Raw genomic sequence first — 20,141 nt, forward strand, 5'->3', positions numbered from 1 at the left:
AGATAGATAGATAGATAGATAGATAGATAATAGATAGATAGACCTCGGTAGCAAAAACAAACAAAAAGTGTAGCTGCTGAGGCTGATGTACAACCAAACATCTCATGGTACTTGGTTCCTTATTTGTTGTTCTTGTTAGATGTCATTGAATCAAGATCAACTCATAGTAACCGCATGTACAAGAGAATGAAATTAGGCCCAGTCACTGCTTCAAACCACCTCATTGAGCATCTTCCTCCCCTTCACTGAACTTCTCCTCTTCCAGGTATGATATCCTTTTCCAAGAACTGTCTCCTGACAATATACCCAAAGTATGCAAGACACACTCTCACCACGCTTGCCTTTAATGAGCACTCTGGCTGCACTTTCTCCAAGACATATTCCATACTCTTCGCCAACACAATTCAAAGACATAGATTCTTCTTTGGCCTTCCTTATTAATTGGCCCACTTTCACACGCATATGAAGCAATTTAAAATAACACAGCTTAGGCCAGGGCTACTTTAAAGGGCCATTCTTCTGGTCACTTGCACAGGACATCCTAGTCAACTGGAATGGTAATCTGTTAAAGCTTCTGTTGTATCTTGAAGTTCATGATGTGGTACCTTGGATCTTAAAAGCTTGCAAGTAGCCGTTCAAGACACAACAATTGGTCTCTATTCAGCTGGACCAATTAAGGAAGAAGGAGAGTCAGGAGTAAGAGGAAAATATGGAATGTGTAGTTAATTTACCTCTATGAAATAATTGCATCTTTTGTCATGTGACCTGAAGAGCTAGATAGTGCCTGGATACTCTTACTGCACATTTTGATCAAATATTTTCTAGTAGAATCCTGACAAAATGCAGAACAGAAATTCAAATTGTACACACTGCAAACATTGTGAAGCAATGAAGCTTGAATGAATCCATGAAACTTGTTTTGAGACCATCTTTAAACCAAAAATATCCCTGAAGTTCTCTTTAAAATCTATTAATAGTTTGGCTTTACTAGAGCTCCCTCTAGTAAGAAAATGTCAGCCTTGAGGATTACACTCTTTTAAGAACTATGACAATGACAATTCAAAAGACTAGATAGGACACTAGGAAGCTCTGGTGGCCTAGCAAATAAGTGTTAACGTGTGTAGTTCTAATCCACCAGCTCCTCCATGGGAGGAGGCCACTTATGGCCTCTGAAAACCCACCAGAGGGTCAGCTCTGAGTAGATTCCAACTCAGCAGCACATAACAAGATAAGAAGCTTAGGGGAGAATGAGATATGTTATTGGAGGAAGAAGAACTCAGAAAAGGAGAGAAAGAATGGCTGTCAAAGAGTCCAGTCAAAGTCACTAAATTGTACACATAGCAACTGTGGAATTTGGTGCATGGGTTTTGTATGCTTTCAACAACAAACATTTAGAAAAATGAGTGCCAATGGATAAAGAGCCTCTTACATTACTCAGAATAGTAGAAAACCAGTCTGCAAGGTACAGACTTATCTGACAGCTGACCCTTTGGGCAAATGCTTTGATTTTGATCATTGGTTTGGAAATAACTTTATCCTCTCAGATTAAAGGTTTTCACAGAGATGATCCAAGCAGAGGCCCAAAACCCTAAGAGGAAAATGTACATAAAGGGCCCTTCAAGAGAGCTTTTCATTCCGTTAAGTGGCAAATTGGAAGGGGAGCGAAGTTCTCCCACGTGGCTTCCTTGTTTACCGGGCCAGCCTAACGCTGTGATAGAAATGAAACAACAGCTTGATGCCTAACACAGCTCACCCTCAGGCACTGATTCAGCTCTTTGTTTCCCATGAGCTCTGCTTCAAATAAACAGATCAGAGAACTTTATTAATTATGCACTCTGGGGCATACGCTCTGATCGGCACCTGGCTCCATACGTGGCCCCAGCAGCCAGACTCTGCCTTGCTTGTGACAGAAAAGTCACCTCTAAATTCCTTCCTTTACTGATGCCCTCCTGACACCCACCCTGTCATATTTATTGGCTGCATAGGGTGTGGTAAGCGAAATGAAGATTAAAAAGTAAAAAAAAAATCAGCTCCAGTTGTAGTAGTTTCAAAAGATGCACTGAGATGCTCAATACATTGTTTGGGTATTGTTTTGAAAACAGCATAAATGACCAAAGAAATGGTTCAATAAAAGCTCTTGTTCTTTCTTCTGATGGTGAAAATTCTGTCTTAACAGCATAGAAATTGTACAATAAGACATTAGGAGCATCTCAAGATCAAAGTGTATGGGCAGAGGGTCATCCTGCACACCCAGGAAGGCCTTGTGCAGTGAGAACCCCCTGCCCATCAACAGGCAATCATTTCTAGAAATTCAGAGGAGGATTGAGATTTGTTCTTTGACATACCAATGAGTTTCCTTGGATGTGAGTTATCCTAAGAGGCCTAGCTACCCGGAGAAAAGGAAGATAGAATAAGGAATTACACGTGGTGGTTCAGAAACAGAACCATCACCTTCCCCATGGGAAACTGGAGTTAGAATCTCAGCCAACACCACTTGTGCATAACCAGCTGTCTGTCAGTGGAAGTCTGCACGTTGTCACAACACTGACCAGAGAGCTCTGATGATCTACTCTATGGGGAGTCCCACAGTTAACTCAAAGGCCATGCCTCTCCAGCAATTCAAATCCACCAGTGACTCTACAGAAGAAAGACGGGCAATCTCCTCTTGAGCAATTTACAGCCTCAAAAACCTACTGGCAATGCTGAGTCAGTTCTGACTTATTAGCAAGGAGCTTGAGTTCATTTTTGTTTTGGTTTCTTTGAGGTTTCTTTCTTTTTAACAATTTCAGCCAAGCACTTCCAGATTAAGACAGATTAGAAGAAAAGACCTGGTGATGGACTTCTGAAAAGCATCCATTGAGATTCTACTAGATCACAGCGATCTAAGCTGTAAGTGATTGTAGACGTGGTGCAGGGCCAGACAGTATTTTATCCATCTGTGCATGCAGTCTGCATGAGGCAGGGCCCAACTCGACAGCAGCTAACCACGCTGCTGTCATCACTGGTCAGGCAGGGCGACAAACACTTACCAGGTCATCCTTGATTTAATCCTCACAACAGCTCCCGGAGAGAGGTAGCTTGCTCCCTAATGCAAAGACAAGCTCTGGCTCAGCAAAGTAACTGGTCCAAGATTCAACCCACAACAAGAACTCAGGATTTCAATCCAGTTTACCCTGGCTCTAGACTTATCAAGAGCAAATAATGCTAAGAAGGAGTTTTAAATGGGTGGTTGCTACTATTAGGGATCTCTGGTGGTCTAGCAGGTAAAGGGTTGCACTGTCAAACCAAAAAGCAGACAGTTCAAATCCATGAACTGTTCTAAAGGAGAAAGATGAGCAGTCTCCTTCCATGAGATTTACAACTTCTGAAAATCTGCAGGAAAGTTAGTTATGAATCAGCTCTGACTTGGAGGAACTTAGCCACACACAGGTAAGAGCATCATGCTCAGATCAGAGACAGAGCTGCATTTGAAAAGCACATTTCCCCCCTGTGTTCTACTGCTAATGATTTAATAGCTTTGCATTGCCTGTTTTAGCTAGTTTTCCTATGTGACGTTAATAACGGGCCTCTTTTCAGAGAATTTTGACCTCTTTGAGTCCCCATGGTCTGTAGGGACCAGGCTTCGCCTTAATATGGCAGTGAGTCTTTCTATATTCGCCCTTTAGACCCGGGATGATAGCTGCCCTGCCACATCTCCAATGACAAGGAAAGAAATTGTGTCTTCTTCATTCACTGATCAAGAGACGTGCCCCATCACCAGAAGCAAGCTGTTGTTGAGTCACAGACAACAATGCATTGTTTCAATCACTTTCTTGTGTGTCTTTGGGGGTCTTTCTGACCATACCTGGCTGGGCCCACTCAGCTGGTTTGCCCTTACTAGACTCTGAAGGTTATTTCTCTGCCATGATCTGCAATTAGCGAGCCCTCGCTTCCCTTCCACAAATGTCTCTTCCAGCCTTTGGCAATTACGCCTCATTTCTCTAGGTTTCATACAGCAGGCAACTGAATAGACTTAAAAGCACAAGCACGTGCAAAAATAATCCGCTTCCCAATATAGTAAACGCTGAGAAGTTCTATATTGGAACTCTGTGAGCGCTAACTGGCTGGGGTGTGATTAACCTAATAGGCTTAAAGCTCCACTTACCATCACATCTGTCAGGACATGAGCAAGACACAGGCCTGTAATCCAGGTCGTTGCCCTTCCCTAACAGCACGGGGGCTCAAGATAACAGAATATGTGCAGGACGGCAGGACGCACCTCCTCTTCCCTGGAGGGCCAAGGAAGTCTGCTTTCAAGGTAAGCTGGTCTCAAGTTCGAGATATTGTGAAGTGGAATTCAAAGGACTCTGGTCTGGAAATTGCCTGGATGGACTCGTAAGACAGCCTTTTTGTTTCCCTTTCAAATACTGCTCTCTGAAAATTGCTAAGGTTGTGGGTGGAAGATGACTGTAAGCTGAAATCATGGGGTGCACACCTTCCCACAGTGACATTGTGAACAGCGTTGCAAAGAGTGGCATTCAGTTTTTTAAAAAGCCCAAGGCAATTTTGCCAGGGCGTCAGGTGGGCAATGGCAGAGGCTCTATCCCTTTACTGCTTCAAAGCTCCACCTACTATGATTCTGGTGGCGGCCAGTCCCAGGGACGGAGGCCGGCTGAGGAGCAGGCAGGTTCCGGGTGGAATCCAAGCACAACAGAAGGTCTTTGTCAGCTTATGGGAGAGCCAGCTTCAGGCAAAAGGAAGGACGTGGAAGGATTGATCCTAGAAGCCAGAACCTCCCCATCCCAAAAGACCAAATCACAGGGCCATATGTTTATGACACAGAACTCTCATGGGCCACAAGGCTCAACTTTTTCTGGGGAAGAAAATGAGAACAGTGAAGCCCAGGAGACCTCTGCATCCCACAGACTGGAGAAACAGGGAGATGGCAGCCAAACAGTCCTTCCTCCTCACGGGCCTGCAGACAAGGTGGACTTTCCCGAGCCCCTGGTGAAGGCCCACCATCACGCTTACACCTACCTGCACTCGAGCCTCTCCAAATACGAAGCAATCCTGTCTGTCATGCATCAGGCCACCCAGACACAGGAGCTGCTGCAGCCCATGGTCAGCTTCCTGCTGCTGTGCTTTGATGAGGCGAACCAGCTCTTGAGGGAGATGTCCAAGGAGGGAGACGCACTCCTCCAGGATGTGAGGGCAGATCTGGTTTGGCCGTTGAAGGGAGGAAAGCCCCGGGAGCAGCCAGACCTCCTGCAGCAGCTCTTGCAGTACACAGTCAGCAAGCTGCAGGCACTCCACAGTACGGTGGCCTTGCTCGCCTCCAGCCTCCTGGATGGCTCTGGCGGCTACTTCCGCTCCACCACAGGCCACTTGGAAAAGAAGCTGAGCATCACGAGGGATGTGGACGAGCATCTCTTGAGGGTCCTGGGGCAACTAGAGAGCTTGGTGAGTGGCCACAGGGACCCAGGAGTGCAAGGTCTCCCCTTGTGCTCGGAGGATAGCGGCATTGGTGTTGACAATGAGTCCATGCCGTCCCTGGACAAGCTGGGCAAGCAAGCCAGCTGGGACTGTGTGCTGGAGCCCATAGAACAGAAGTCAGAAATTTCAGTCCAAGGGGAAGCCAGTCCAGGGGGGCATGCCTGGCAGCAGAGTCCCTTCTGGATGGGCTCAGACAGACCCCAAGAGTGTCCACTTTCACGGCTTCCCACGGCAAAAATTCAGCCCACACCGAGTGGAGCATGGAGCCAATGTCCTTCCAGTACAGGCCCAGCCAGGGTTCCCTCCAGGCCTTTGGGGCCAGGTGAAAGCATCCCGTGTGATGCCCATGGATTTGGGGTCCCTGGAGAAGCACACATGTCTAAAGGCTCCAGGTTGGTCGTCTCTCCATCCCTCAGTGAAGATGAGGCCGGTAGCGAGGAGGAGGAGGATGAGAAGGAGGAGGAAGAAGATGAAGTTAGCAGCATGAGCCCATGTGTGTGGCAGAACACAGCTCTACTTTCAAGGCCTCAGTCTTCACCGGCTGGCCGGAAAAGTGCATTTCAACCTTATTCCAGGAGACTGAGGAGCCTCCAGGCTCAGGAAATGATCCTGAAGATGAAGGAAGCCATCAGTGAAAGGATCAAATTTGTTCCTATGCCTTCTGGGCCCCAGGACTGGACTGAGGAAGAGGACAGGAGGGTGACGGTCCCACCGAGACCCAGCACTGTCAGTGGCAGCAGGAGGCCTCTGGTGAGGCAGAGGAGGTCACAGTCAGAGCCAAGTCTTCAGAACCACATGGAAGACCCCACTCTCCAGGAGCTGCAGAGGGTCCAGAGGGACCTCACTCAGAGGCTGGAGGCGTTCTACACCCTGGGCCCCCAGCACCAGCAGCACAGCCGGGAGCAGATGCTGAAGTCCAGGCCAGCAGCTTTGTGGTCCAATGACTGCCGGCTGACGCCAAGCAATACTACCAACAAGCTGAAGGCGTCCCTCACCAAGAACTTCAGCATTTTGCCTAGCCAGGACAAAAGTATCTTGCAGAAGTGCAGTCCCCACCCTGAGGATGAGCAGGCCAGGCAGGGGACCATTACACAGCACCCCAACTCTGTCTTCTCAGATGAGAAGACAAGTGAGTCTCCCAGGGCTGAGGACTGCAATATGGGGGGCCGGCCCACCAGAACGTCAGTCAAGAAGTTGATTGAAACCTTCAGTCCAACTGACAGTGTGAGGACAGTGGGGGATCCCAAAGACTGTGAGTCAAGCCCTCGCCTCAGGAAGTGGGGTGTCCCTATCATCCCTCCCAGGTTCCCCATTTACAGGGGGCTTGCACCTTTGTACCCGAAGCCCCGCATTTCCCCAGCAGCAGGCTGGAGGCCTTTCGCACCTATCTTCCCTCCTCTGCTTCCAGCAGAGAACACCAAGGGTGAGGACAGCAGTGGTGAGTGGGAGGAAGACCCAGCTAGTTTCCCACCACCACCTCCAGAAATCCTGATGGACCAGTCATTTGCTTCTCTGGAGCCCCCAGGAAACGGTGAGCTGGCAGAGGACTCGGCTAAAGGGACCACCATGCCAGAGCTGGAAGGGGTTGGCACTGCCAGGAGAACATGGGCTTCCCCAAAGCTCAGAGCCTCCGTGAGCCCCATTGACCTGCTGCCCAGCAAGGCCACGGCCAGCCCCACCAGGTCTCGCAGCTCAGGGCCAAGGAGCAATCCCAGAAGGCTGCCCTTGGACTTGAGCCACGCAGCAGCCACCAGCCAACACGTAAAGGTCGAGGGTCGGCCTCAGAGTCAGGCACCAGCAGAGAAGGCCACCAGCCTCTGCAGGCCTTCCCGGAAGGCAGTGCCCTGGCAGCACTCCAGCCACACCTCTGGGCAAAACAGGACCTCGGAACCCAGCCCAGCCAAGCCACCAAGGGGGCTGCGTTCTCCTGAGGCCTCAAGGCAAGGCCAAGAGAGGAGGCCCCCGGTGGTAAGGAAAACTTCACCTACAAGGGTGCACTGGTCACCTCAAACTGAGAAGAGACTCCCGAACCTGTCCTCCTCCCACAGGCCTGCTGAACTAAACCTCCCCTCTGTGCATGGATCCCCCAGCCCACCACTCAGCACGAGTGCTCACAGCCCCCCAGTGAGCCCCAGGGTGCTAAGCCCACCAACTCCAAAGAAACAAGCATGCTCACCACCCCAACACAAGCTGACCAGTCCTCCTCCAGCCAGCCCACCTGCTCAGCAGAAGGCCTCCAGCCCCACTACCCAGGGCAGAGAAGCAAGCTCCCCCTCCTCCGTTCCTTCCACATCCCCCCCAGTCTCACCATCTCGGAGACAAAGAGAAACAGGAGATTCTGAAGACAGTCCTACCGCCATGGCCAAAGTATCTGGAAACACACATTCCATATTTTGCCCGGCCACCCCCTCACTGTTCGAAGCTAAGTCACCACTCTCACCAGCACATCCACTGACACCACCGGCTCTGCCTCCAGAGGCTGGGGTCTCACTTGGGACATCAGCAGGATGCTGGAGGAGCAGCTCAGGACCACGACTGAGAGACACACAGAGAATGGTGGCTCTGTGTGCCCTCAACCCTCAGCCTTTCGTCAGAAGGACAGCTTCGGAGCGCCGGGCGGGCATCCGACTGCGGCTGCCCGTGTCAGGCTGCACCAGCTCAGGCCATGAAGGCCAGCTCAGCCGGAGCAGGTAAGGAGTCCCGGGCGCACCCTGCAATGACGCTGAGTAGAGCTAACAGCCCAGGGCTCTTCTGGGTCAGTAATTTTGAAATTGTATTGTAAGAAAAGAGGTAACTGAGAAAAAGGGGTTCAAGGCACAAATCCAAGTCCACCCCAGTCCCACCCCACTTCAATCTTGAGCAACTGTGCTCTTATGAGTTACCCATATTGGATTTCTAAGCAGGATTTGCATTGATTTAAAACAAATAAGTTCAAAACTATCATGTTAGTCCAGTCTCTTCTCTCTTATTTTACAAATGGGGAAATAAGTGCAGCAACTTGCCCTCAAGGTTAATTATCATCACCCACCTACCCCACCTGGACCCAACAGCCTGATGTCTTTGTGGGTTTACGAGTATCTAGGATGTTGCTGTTGCTTTTGTTAGGTTCTCTGACTTGGTTCTCATTCATAAACAACAGAGCAGAGAACTGCCCGGTCCCGCACCATCCTCCAGGTCTCCACTGAGCTTCAGTTCATGGTCGTCATCACTCTATCAATCCATCTCTTAAAGGGACTTCCTCTTGTTCTCTGACCTTCTCCTTCTAAGACAGAAGTTCTCAAATGTTTTGGTACCAAGACTCCTCTAAACTTATTATCCAAGAGCTTCTGTGTATGTGGAATACAACTATCCATTTTTATATACTAGATATTCACATATTAACTTATTTTAAGGTAACAAAAATAAATGCATTAGGTGTCAACATAAATAATGGGCGTTTTCACAAAACAGTTCTATTTTATACACAACAAAAACAATGTAATGGAAAGAATGGCACCATTTCAAATTTTCATTAATCTCTTTGGTGTCTGGTTGAATAGAAGGGAGCTGGGTTCTCTTAGGTGCCTCTGCAGTTGGTCTGTTGTTATTTACCTGTCATGTTATTGTTGTTGTTATGTGCCATTGAGTCACCTGCGACTCGATGTACATTAGCTCAGAAACCTGCACTATCCTGAACCATGTGTAGACTCTGAAAAAAAATTCCACTCTATAGTCACACATGAGAATGGAAAAGGCAAATAAGATCTTCATATAAAAATCTTACAGAGAAAGCAAAATTTTATAAAAAAAAAAATCCCACACTAAAAAAACCCCAACCTTACAGAGTAAGTCTCTACCTCACTCACGGTGTCCCCATGAGACAGAGGTCAATAGTGGTGATGATAGATTGTTTCAAACCTTCTGGACCCCTTCAAAGTGTCTTGGATGCCTCCAAACCATGCCTTAAGAACAGCTGGTCCTGGAGGCACAGCAAATGAATGTTTGGCTTTCCCATATCTGCAAGCCAAAGTGGACTAGTGCTACGTGTCCTTGAAGCGAGTCTGATTTCAACCTCCTCACCAGTGGTTACAGAGGGGTAGGGACACCTGACTGGGAGGAATAACTGACAAGCGTGTCCGTCCCAGCCTCACAGACAGGCATGAGCACTGCGACATGAGTCTAAGTCTCACCATTGCCTGCCATAGAAAGAACGGGTCACCTGAGTGAAATATCTCAGTCACAAAAGGACAAATATTGCATAGTGCCACTGTTGTAAAACTGGACTGACATCAGGATTGAGGGGAGACTGAGAAAGATGGGATAAATTATGTATACTGCATTGAAACAGATGAGGGAGAGAACTGTTTAAAAGGGATACATGATTAAGTATTGTCATGACAGGAGTCCAGAACAAAGGCTGCATAGTGGAGTGGACTTGGAGAGAGGAATTGTATAACAAAGAATTTTTATTTTACTTTTCAAAGAGAAGAGTGAACTGGGGAGCGGGGGTGGGCAGGGAGAAAAGTGCAATAATGAATGAATGGAAATCCAAAGTCTCTGTAAGTTTTCATTAAAATGAATAATAATAATTAAATTTTAAAAACCCAACAACAAATAAAGAAAGCCCTGGGGAAAAGAAAGACAGGAAGGAAGGAAGGAAGGAAGGAAGGAAGGAAGGAAGGAAGGAAGGAAGGAAGGAAGGAAGGAAGGAAGGTAGGTCAGTCACATGCTCAAATGACCACTTCTCAGAACTACCTAGAAAAACATGCCTTTTCTGAAACTCTGGGCTGAGAAACAAAAACTTATTTTTGAGACTTGAGGGGGACTTTCATCGGCATACTTTGATATCAGATCAGACAAAGCTGAACCAACTCCAGCCCCTGATATTTTTGAGTTGTCTGTGTATAAATCAGCAGTTAATTTCTGCCAGAGTGATATGTGTTGCAGACTTCACAGTCTGCTGAGGCATAAATGGCAATTTTTCATCAAGTGAAGTCACTCGCTCGGCAGTCAATTTTAAATAAAGATACGATCTCTCAGGAAAGTTGTATGTTATTATAGTTATATAAACTTCCCCAGCCACTTGAAAGAAATGAAATATTGATTATTATTGCAAGAATCTTAATGTAATGTTGCTCTTTCCTTAAATCTAAAATAAGCTTCCTACAGCCGAATAGCCTTCGTCTAAGAACCTCAATAAATGTTAATGTATTACTCCTCACACAACCACTTACTCGTTTATTAGATTTCTAAAACGGTGCCCTTCAGGAGAAGAGCCTGTAAGAACAGGGACAATAAAGTGACATTAATTAAAAACACTAACATTTTAAAACAGCAGGAGCAATAGTAAAGTAACATAAAATTGTTCAAGAAGAAAATAAGGCTCTTCCTTTCAGATTTCTCCTCAGCACAGGGCAGCTCAAAAAGGGTATTTTATGTCCTGAATCTCAATATCTGGAATAGGTGTGTCAGGATAGGGCAGAGGAATCAGTGTCTTTAGAAAAATGGACAATTCACAAACAGGGTTTTCTCCAACGTCTGAGTGAAAGGTCGTATAATGACACTCACTTTCCTGCCTCCTGACAAAACTACACCTAGTCTGTAGGGAGCTGCCCTGCAAACCCCAAGTCCACAACTCTCTGGTAGTTTGAACCCTTCAGTGGCCCTGCAGGAGAGAGATGATCAGCCTCCTCCTGTTTGCTTCATAATCTTGGAAACCCAATGGAGAGTCAGCGATGAGTCAGTTCCAAATAAAGAGCAGTGAGTTTACTAAGCCAGCTCAGACTGTGAGGTCATGGTGGGGAAATGCTCACTTGACTCCCCTGGTCCAAGGCAAATTTCACATCTGGGAGCCCAACTGTTCCAGCTGTGTGTGCACTCACTGAGATTAATGGCAAGCATTTATCTGTCATCTGACTTGCCGGGAAGCAACACCAGGGAAGGAAACTTGGTTTCCCCAAGATCATGAAACAAGCCAGCGTCAGAGTCAGAAACTTCCTAGTGCAGGGCTGTTCCCCCAAGCAGAGAGACCTGCACCCCAAACCACCTCTCACACAGTTCCAAGGTAGACCTTCAGGGGAAACTGTCCCACACCTGGCCTCAGCACCCTGCAGGTCATCCCATGACAGACATGACTCCCTTCATTAGAAAAGAGGACGATGTTTATATCCTCTTGATCTTGGGGCCCTGGAGATTGGGAATAGTCCTCAGAGGCTTACCCAGGAAGCTCAATTATGAGCTTCAACTGTTATTTATTTGTTGAATCCTCAAGTTGAAGTGCCAGTCTCTAAGTCTCAGGATGCTGGGGCACTCTGTGTTCAAGAAGCTAAGAGTCCCTTTGCTCTTCTAAATGTAGTGCCTGTCAGCCTCTGCCTGGAAAGAAATGGCCAGGCTGAGGCTCTCTGCTGCCCTTGACTTAGTGTCCTGAGCAAAGTATGGCCAGACATCCAGCTGGAGAGCAGCCTACTTCCCAGGCCAACCCAGGAACAAGTGGAACCACAACTACATTGTGGCACCTGGGAAAATAGATCCCTAGTACTGGGAATGTCTGATGTCAGGGACCTTGCCAAAGTACTGAAAAGTTATGATCTCATCCTAAAGACTAAGGTGCACCTGGTTAAAACCATGGTCTTTTCAACCACCTATTATGTATCTGAGAGCTGGACAATGGATAAGAAGTACAGAAGAGAGATTGCTGCCTCTGCATTGTGGTATTGCAGTAGAGTGCTGAGTGTTCCGTGGACAGCCAAAAGAACAACTATGTCTCAGAGAAGTACAGCCAGAGTGTTCATTAAAGCAAAGGATGGGGAAGCTTTATTTCGCATAGTTTGGGCATATTGTCAGGAGGGTTATTCTTTGGGAAAAAGATATCATGGCTTGGAAAGGTGGAGGGTGAGAGAAAGAGAGAAAGACTCTCAGTGAGATGGACTAGAACAGAGGCTGCCGCAATAAGATCACGTGTATGAGAGATGATGAGGATGGCACCCGCTGTGTTTAGTGTTGTTGTGGATTGTACTTGACTTGACAGCACATAACAATGACAACAGCCTAAGCCAAGGACCCCTGGTGGTATAGTCCACATGTAGGGAGTTGCTCTGCTAGCCCAAAAGCCGCGCTTCTCTGGTGGCTTCTGTCCACCAGCAGCAGTGTGAGAAAAAGATGAGCAACCTGTCTCCATCTGATTTAAAGCCCCGGGAAACCTACTGGAGGGTCAGTGATGAATCCTTTCTGATTTGGTGGCAATGAGTTGATCGCTTGGAGCCTGAGCCAGGTGAATGTAGAACCTGCAGAGGGCTGGGAGAGAAACAGTTCTACCACCAGATGTCTGGCAGTTCTAGCCAGCATCCTGGCTCAGTGCGGCCTGCCACAGGCTGCTCCTGGATATGCCCTTCCCGGTCTGCCAGGTCTCACCCCACAGGCAGCAGAGGGTGGTGCGTGCAAGGAGGGAGCTGCAGCCCACAGACCACGCCGGGTCCTGAGCCCGGGCAGGGACTCGCGACTGGGCCGCTCGTGAGCTGACACGAATGAGATAAGCTCTCAGGAACACAACAGAGTCCTCATACCCCCTCAGGTGTTCTCAACAAACTGAGAGACTATTTCTGCATGTCAGATGGACGTCTCATCTGCTTAGGATCCAAATGCGAATGGCTTTGGTGCCTCACGTTAGCCTGATCACACGGGGCTGAGCACACAGCCCTGCCATCAAGGTCTGGCCCCCAGGTTACTGAGCTGATGCTCTGACATCCCAACTCTCTGAGCATCAGGTGCCCACCTTAGTACGGTATGGCCCGAGAATCTTTGCTCTCCTTTCCAGATGTCCCTTTCTACTAGCCCAATAAAACAGTCCCATGTTGTTGTTGTTGTTGTTCTTGTTAGGGACCATAGACCAAGACTAAAATCGCCTGTTTAGGAAGACCAGTGCTGCACTTTCCTACATCCTCTTCACAATCTCTTATGTGCTCCAGCACGTGACCTCTTTCCTCCTTTACTGAGCTAACTCTGTACCAGTTAGTGAGCTGAGAGTTTTACAGGCCTCATTCAGTACTGAAATCTACGAGTACCCAGAAAAATGGGTACAATTTCTACATCCACGTTACAAACATGAAAGCTGAGAAGTGTGATCAAAGCCTTACGGTTGGTGAGTGGAAGAGCCAGTTTGGAACTGAGGCAACCAGATTCCAACTTCTGCCCAGCGAGCCACCAGCAGCTAACAGGCAAGTGTGGCTTTGTGAGCTGGCCCACCTTTCTGGCCTGGGCTTGCCACATGCTCATGCCCAGCCTCCACTCAGCATTCTGGGAGTCTGTCCATCCCACCGAGGGTCTGTGCGACACCCCCCACCAGATGCAAAGCCTGTCCCAGGCTGTGTCACGTGGGGCTCAGCAGCTGTGAAACTCTGTTGTGGCCAAATGCCGGATCTGGGCTCTGCCAAGAAGTCTCCATTTTCTACATTCAGGAAAAGGGTGGCAAATGAGTGAAGCAGGAGGGGTTTGGTGTGTTGTGGTTTATTTTGGTTTTGATTCAAGAAGCTAAGCCAGCCTTTTGTTAAACAAGAAGTGTTTTTTTAAAAACAAAAGCCCAGCTTTCCAAAACTCCTGGAGGAGCTGATTGGTTCAAGCATCAGGGTCCTGGGCATCAGGGAAAAAAGACCACGATTCTTCCTATCACTCAAAACAGCCTTGAGCTGGGTCCCCACAGTGCCTGGCCACAGCGGACCGGCCAGTGGCAGGGCCAGCAGCCTTCAGGACACACCTGTCACAGAAAGGCAGGATCCCCTGCAGACAGGGCTCATCAGCCTGTGGATGAAGGAGAGATCAGAACAGAGATGGGGGTGGGCCAAAGAAGAGAGAAAGTTTCATTAGTATTTGTCTTTTCTTGCAGCAGCTGTGAGGAAAGCCCCAGGAAGAGTGTGGAACCTTGGGGCACCCCCTGTGGCCCAGAACAGAAGCAGAGAGGAGCATCTCCCCCAGATCTCTTTGTGCTGGGTCATGGGCTGCAGCGAGAGCCCCAGCCAGACCCACAGCCCCAGCAGGAGGAGGCGGCCTGACCAGCAAGTGGGTGGAGTCACACTGATGTGGGACACCCCTGAAGACAAAGTGTGACCACCAAGTGGCCAGGCTGCCCCACAGGTGGTGGGCAAGCCAAACTCCTACCAAAGTGTCCTCAAAAGGCACGCATGTGCACTTCCGGGCAGGTGGCCTGAGACTGGCTTAGCAGGCAAAGCAGACATTCTTAGGTCTCGGTCCCCAATGCCTGGCTGGCCTTGGGGTTCAAAAGTTAACCAAAGCTTCAGAGCCCCACAATGGCACTCTTTAATCCTTTAAGTACTGGCCTTAATTTAAGGGGAGGATGGGGGCACACCTTCTTTATCTCATACTTGTTGAGTTAGGTATTTCACCGCTGGTCTTATTGTTTGTCCCTGACCCCTAGTGCCCTTGCTCAAGACAGAATGAAAGGTTGCCCCGTCCCGTGCTGTCTTCACGTCCGTGGGTATGTCTGAGCCCACTAGTGCAGCTACCATGTCGACACATGTCACATGTGATCCTCCCTCATGTATGTTTTCCTTGCTGTTCCGCTACACCAACTGCGATGTACCTTTCTTGCAATTGGTCTTTTTTCTGTGTTGGCATCATTAAATCATTTCATTCTCACAATAATTCATAAAGTCAACATCATTCTTCCAGTGGGACGACTGGGGGAAGGAAGGAGGCTAAGTCCTTGCCCAAGGTCATGCAGGTAGGAAGAAAATAACAGCACAAATTTAAACAGTACTGTCTGGCTCTAGAATCTATGCCCTTTTCTTGATATTTCATTACTAGTGACTCTCTGTTCACTCTGCCCATTCATGCTGTTGTTATGTACCATGGAGTCAGAACCAATTCATAGCTGACCCTCCAGTCGGTTTTCAGAAGCAGTAAATCACATATGTGAGAAAAAGTGCCCATCTTTCTCTCAAAGAGCAGCTGGCAGGTTTATCAGCATGCTTTTGAGTTGGCAATGTAATTCCTTATCACTAAGCCACAGATCTGTGCCTCATATAGATAGGATGGCTGACAAAGTAACTAGGGTCATGGGCGGTAGGTGTACCCAAGACAGTGGGATCAGCTCAGGATAGAGAAGCGTTCAGAGCTATTATATACAAGATCGCTATGAGTCTCAAGCAACGGGATGTAACAACAAGGAGCCACAGAGCTCCCTAAACCATTATTCACAGATGTGTCAGTGGTTGGGAAGTTTTCTTTTGCTTTGGTTTTTAAAGTTAAATGGTGGTTCTGCACTGACTTCCCCCTTAAGAGCTTTGTTTATCCAGAGATAAGAAGACTGAGCTGGAATTAAGACGCTCTCTCAGCCCCACCCGCCCTCCTGCTCTCCAGCCGGAGCTCCGCCCACAGCTGTGCTGCCTCTGGGTCTCAACATGTCTCTAATGCTCTCACTGCCCTGCGCACCCACGTGCTTCTGATACTGAGTGGGTGCAGCCAGGCCACCGGAACAAAGCACCCCTTCTCTGCTTGCTGTGGGTGCTCCAGCTCTGGAGGGTGGCACGGCTCTCGCACGCCAATCTATCCTTCAGGACAGCTTCATCCCCACATCATCTACAGAACTTCTTCTGCTGGAGTTGAAATTAAAGTGAATAACATTCATGACAAAACCCTGCTCTTGCCAATGAGCTAGATGTTTGCTGTGGATCTTGGAATTTTTCCATCGAAGGCTGTGGAGGGCTTCTATTTAGAAAAGAATTTGCAGTAATTGGGTGATTCAGTGCCAGCTCAGGGCATTGTCAAAGGACAAGAATTCTCACCCACAGAGTGCAGTTAAGGGACCTCTTCCAGATCTGATCCAAAGCTGATTTCTTTTTTTATTTGGGGAGAAATAGTGGATCTCAAATTCTTTCTTTTGTGAAATAGATTGCAGGCTCAAGATTACAATCCTGGGGGCCATAACACTTCACGCAAAATTAGCCTATGCTCCGGGTAAATGAAGGCACCTGAGTTTGTCCAGTTCTTAGAATGGAATTGGCCAGGATTATCTCTTTGAAGTGTCCCAAAGGATTGTTGGTTAAACTACAGCAATGGGCCAACCACCCACTTCTGTATTATCAAAGGTCTGCAACACCATCCCTGCACATAACAACAACAAACACCATCCACAATTCTCAGTTATTTGGTATCTGTACCAGAGACCAAATCATCCTCAATGCTGGGCTCATGCCAGAACAAGCCACCCAACAGGGCTGCAGACGATGAGGGGAAGTACTGCTGCCCAACCTTGACCAGGGCTTAGGAGAGATCTGGGAATCGGTCATGCTAACTGAAAATTACATGACAGAGATCTGGGTGTTCTCTCTGAAAGATGAAACAGACAGCCTCGGTGCGGAAAGGCTGGGGCCTGGGACAGTTGTATCCTTGAGAGAAAGCAGGGAGTGAACAGTGTGGTTCCCAGGTGCTTTGAGGAAGACAAGTCAGAAAAGGAGCTACATCCTCTGCTGAGATTTAGGGGCAGGATCCCAGAATCGGAGGCCTGCAGGAAAAACCCAGCTGCAGGAAAACAAAATAAGGACATATGGATGAAACCGAGATATAACATGAGGGTAAAATACATTAAAAAAAAAAAAAATTCCTGGTGCCAAGGTCTGATTAGAAGCCAGAGCCACACTGCAGAGAAGGGAGGCAGGGAGGCAGGGTCATCAGCTGGACCAATTTCCGGCTAGTTTCTCTCCATATCTGTTGACTTTAAGCAACATCTCTTTGCCTTCCTCACATCAGATACCCAGTTCAGAACCTAAGACAGTCCATGCTGAGAGAAAACACAGGGCAGATAGATCAAAGAGCTTTCTCTTTCATTGTGAAGAGCATGAGCTTGACAAGACTCATCGCAGAAAGCCTGCGATATGAATGAAAGGGATTCTGAGAAATATGTTCTTTTTCTAAAATAAGCCAGCATTTTGCATGTATCCAGGGAGCCAATAAGGTGAATTATAAGTGTCAACATGTTGTCAATAGATCATCTGGTTGACTGCTTACAGGCTGCTAAGCTCCCACTCTATCTTCCCAAGGAAATCTTTTCAAAGGTAATATATTTTTAAGTAGCCCCACATCAAAGATTCTGTTACACTGCCATAAAGTAAACGCGCTCTGAGCTTATATTAACAGAGCATGTTATACGGTGCTATCGTTTACTCCCTGTGCCTACCTGAAGTTTAAATAAAGTTCCATCAATCCACGCAGATGTTTTTATGAAATGTAATTAAAGATGCATTGTGCATGCAGAGGGGCGAGCCGTTAACTCACTCAGTGCTCTAATTCAATTTTATGGAGGACCCTGGACACCGCTGATTTGATTACACTCAAGGACTTCGTGAAGTAGCTGTGCTGGTTTTCTGCAGACTCTTTATCAGGTGACAATAGAATTTTACTCTTCTAGAAGCTCTGGTACAGAGCTCTGTGAGGCCCTGGGGTTAGAATTCCCGGAGTCCAAAGCACAAACCTTTTGACCTGGAGTGATGGTAATAGCGGGGCTAAGTAAATGCCCATGGGTAAGCCTGATGGGCTGAAACTGGAGGAAAAGGAAGAGAGAAAAGTAAAAATGGAAAAGGAGGAGAAAGGAAGCAGGGATGAGTAAATACAGCAGTCCCTCGTAGAAGCCAGAGTTCTTCACCATCTCCTACCAAGCCCCGTGATCTGGCTTTTAGGGGTCTGATTCTTCATCTGTAAAACAGCAATCATGGTGCCAGCTTCCTTACGCTGTTCTCTGCAAGACGTGCGCAAGTGGAAAACCATTTTCATCTCTACCCTTGAAGAATCTGGGTATGAGAACTCAGGGCTATTGTTCTCTAGTCCCAGACATTGGGAGAAAGTTAAAACAAAGTAACAACAACAACAACAACAACAAAAAAACATGAACAAACCTATCAAATCAAAAAGCTAAAATTGACTTTCTTCTTTAAAAGGTTTCCTTGTTTTTCAAAGTAAAGAGCAAAGATTCTAAAGCATTTTGCTTGACATTACAACTACAGATGTCGAATATACCAAATGGGGAAAGATCAAATTAAGCTTCTAAATCTCTCATTTAGACCCTCCTTGATCAGGGAGCTGATAAGTACTTGCTGGGCACCTCTTGAACGGCAAGTTTTCCACCAAACACACAAAAGAACTAATAATAATGATACTTGGTCTTTATATACAGTACAAGGTGGTTTAAAAACACAGTTATCTATTGTTTCATTAAATCTTTGGGAAAATCCAGTGAGATGTACTCAGTAAAAGTTTTTAATACCTTTTACAAATTGGAAAAACTGAGGCTGAGAGACATCAAGTCTCTTGCTCCAAAGAAATTTTACCCACTAATATTCTAACACCTACTGGGACAAGTACTTAGATTAACTCAGGGAGGCAGCTTGGAAAAAAACATCACAACCTCCTTTGAAAAGTCTCCATTTTCCCCAGCATTATTTTTATCTCCAGGCAAAATCCAGCTGTTTATAATTTTAGCTCTTCCTCTCAAACTAACTTGGCTATAAACTGGAAACAAAATTCTCCAGAGGATTTTGAAAATAATCTCCTTTACCTACACTTCAATCATAGGCCAACTTTGCTAAACACACACACATATTTAAAAATAAGTCCCAGAAATCTTTGCTTTCAGTGGCCAAGTGGGCTTGCAAGTGGAAAGTACTCCTGGAAGTTGACACATCTCCCCAAGAAGCCAGCTCTAATGTTACTATCGTTGCTCAAAGCAATAGCAGTCAGTGGATGAAACAGAGAAGAAATATAGATCCTAGGAAACACTTACCTTCATGAAAATTATTTGTTTAGCTTCCCCTCCTCCATTTACACTCCCTTTGGAGGGAGACAAGATTGGCTATATTTACAAATCCACAAATCTTTAAAGCTATTGCAGTTAATGGTTCCTGACACCAGAAGCTCAGGGGCTAGGATATGTTCTGGATGTAAAAATCTTCAAGGAGAACCCAAGGTGATTCTAAGGACAGCTGTCGACCTGTCGACCCACAGAGAGGTAATTATAAAGCAGCAATTAAAACAAAACCCTCAAACGTGACCTTCCGCTTCACTGTAATGACAGGAGAATGCAAAACAGTCAGGACCCCTGAATAAACTGAATGATGTAGGTTAAGGATAAAACTTGTCCTCCTAAAAAGTCTCTGACTCAGAAACCTTATCTAGAGAGCAGTTCAGACAATGAAACGACACAGCCATCCCTGCCTGCCCACTGTGGTGCCTGTCAGGAGAGGAACAGCCTGCCCGGGATAGTAGAAAATGTGTATATATCTAGGTTGCCATATCGTCTTCCTACCTAGGGGGATAGCACAATTGACTCGAAGCCCTAATTCCTAGTCTTTTCTAAAATCAATAACTACATCTCCCCCAAAACAACCCCCAAATGGTCAATGTTTACCAAGTGCTGTCTGAGCACAAGGCCTGTGCCAAGTACGTTACACAAGCCATCTCATCTACATTCACAACAGCCTTGGTAAGGTGGGTGCTTTGGTTTTGAAGAGAAAAATTAATAACAGACTTACATTTTCAGGTTCTCCTTACCTACAGAAAAGACTGGCTATTAAAAAAAGTATTCTAACCAAAATTTAATCCTGTGAGGTGTCTTTTTACCCAAATTAGCTCTGGTGGCCTAGTGGTAAGGAGCTATGCTGCTGATCTGAAGGCACTCAGTTCAAATA

At 47.0% G+C, this 20,141-nt stretch overlaps 1 protein-coding gene across 1 annotated transcript; it reads left to right on the forward strand.

Moving 5' to 3' along the window:
• Positions 1–4,461: 4,461 nt before the first annotated feature.
• LOC102852284 (chromosome unknown open reading frame, human C2orf71) lies at positions 4,462–14,495 on the forward strand. The gene is made up of 2 exons (XM_006880683.1): positions 4,462–8,162; positions 14,330–14,495. The coding sequence occupies exons 1-2, from the start codon at positions 4,462–4,464 to the stop codon at positions 14,493–14,495; spliced, it is 3,867 nt and encodes a 1,288-aa protein (XP_006880745.1).
• The last annotated feature ends 5,646 nt before the right edge of the window (positions 14,496–20,141 follow it).

Source organism: Elephantulus edwardii, unplaced genomic scaffold (assembly GCF_000299155.1).
Source record: "Elephantulus edwardii isolate Elephantulus edwardi_28Jun2011 unplaced genomic scaffold, EleEdw1.0 scaffold00009, whole genome shotgun sequence".
Lineage (NCBI taxonomy): Eukaryota > Metazoa > Chordata > Mammalia > Macroscelidea > Macroscelididae > Elephantulus > Elephantulus edwardii.

Bases quoted from the DNA above. Each gene is read 5' to 3' on its own strand.
- LOC102852284 (XM_006880683.1), top strand. From the start codon at position 4,462: ATGGGGTGCACACCTTCCCACAGTGACATTGTGAACAGCGTTGCAAAG. The intron at 8,163-14,329 runs GTAAGGAGTCCC...CTTTTCTTGCAG, and splicing joins GGCCAGCTCAGCCGGAGCAG to CAGCTGTGAGGAAAGCCCCA.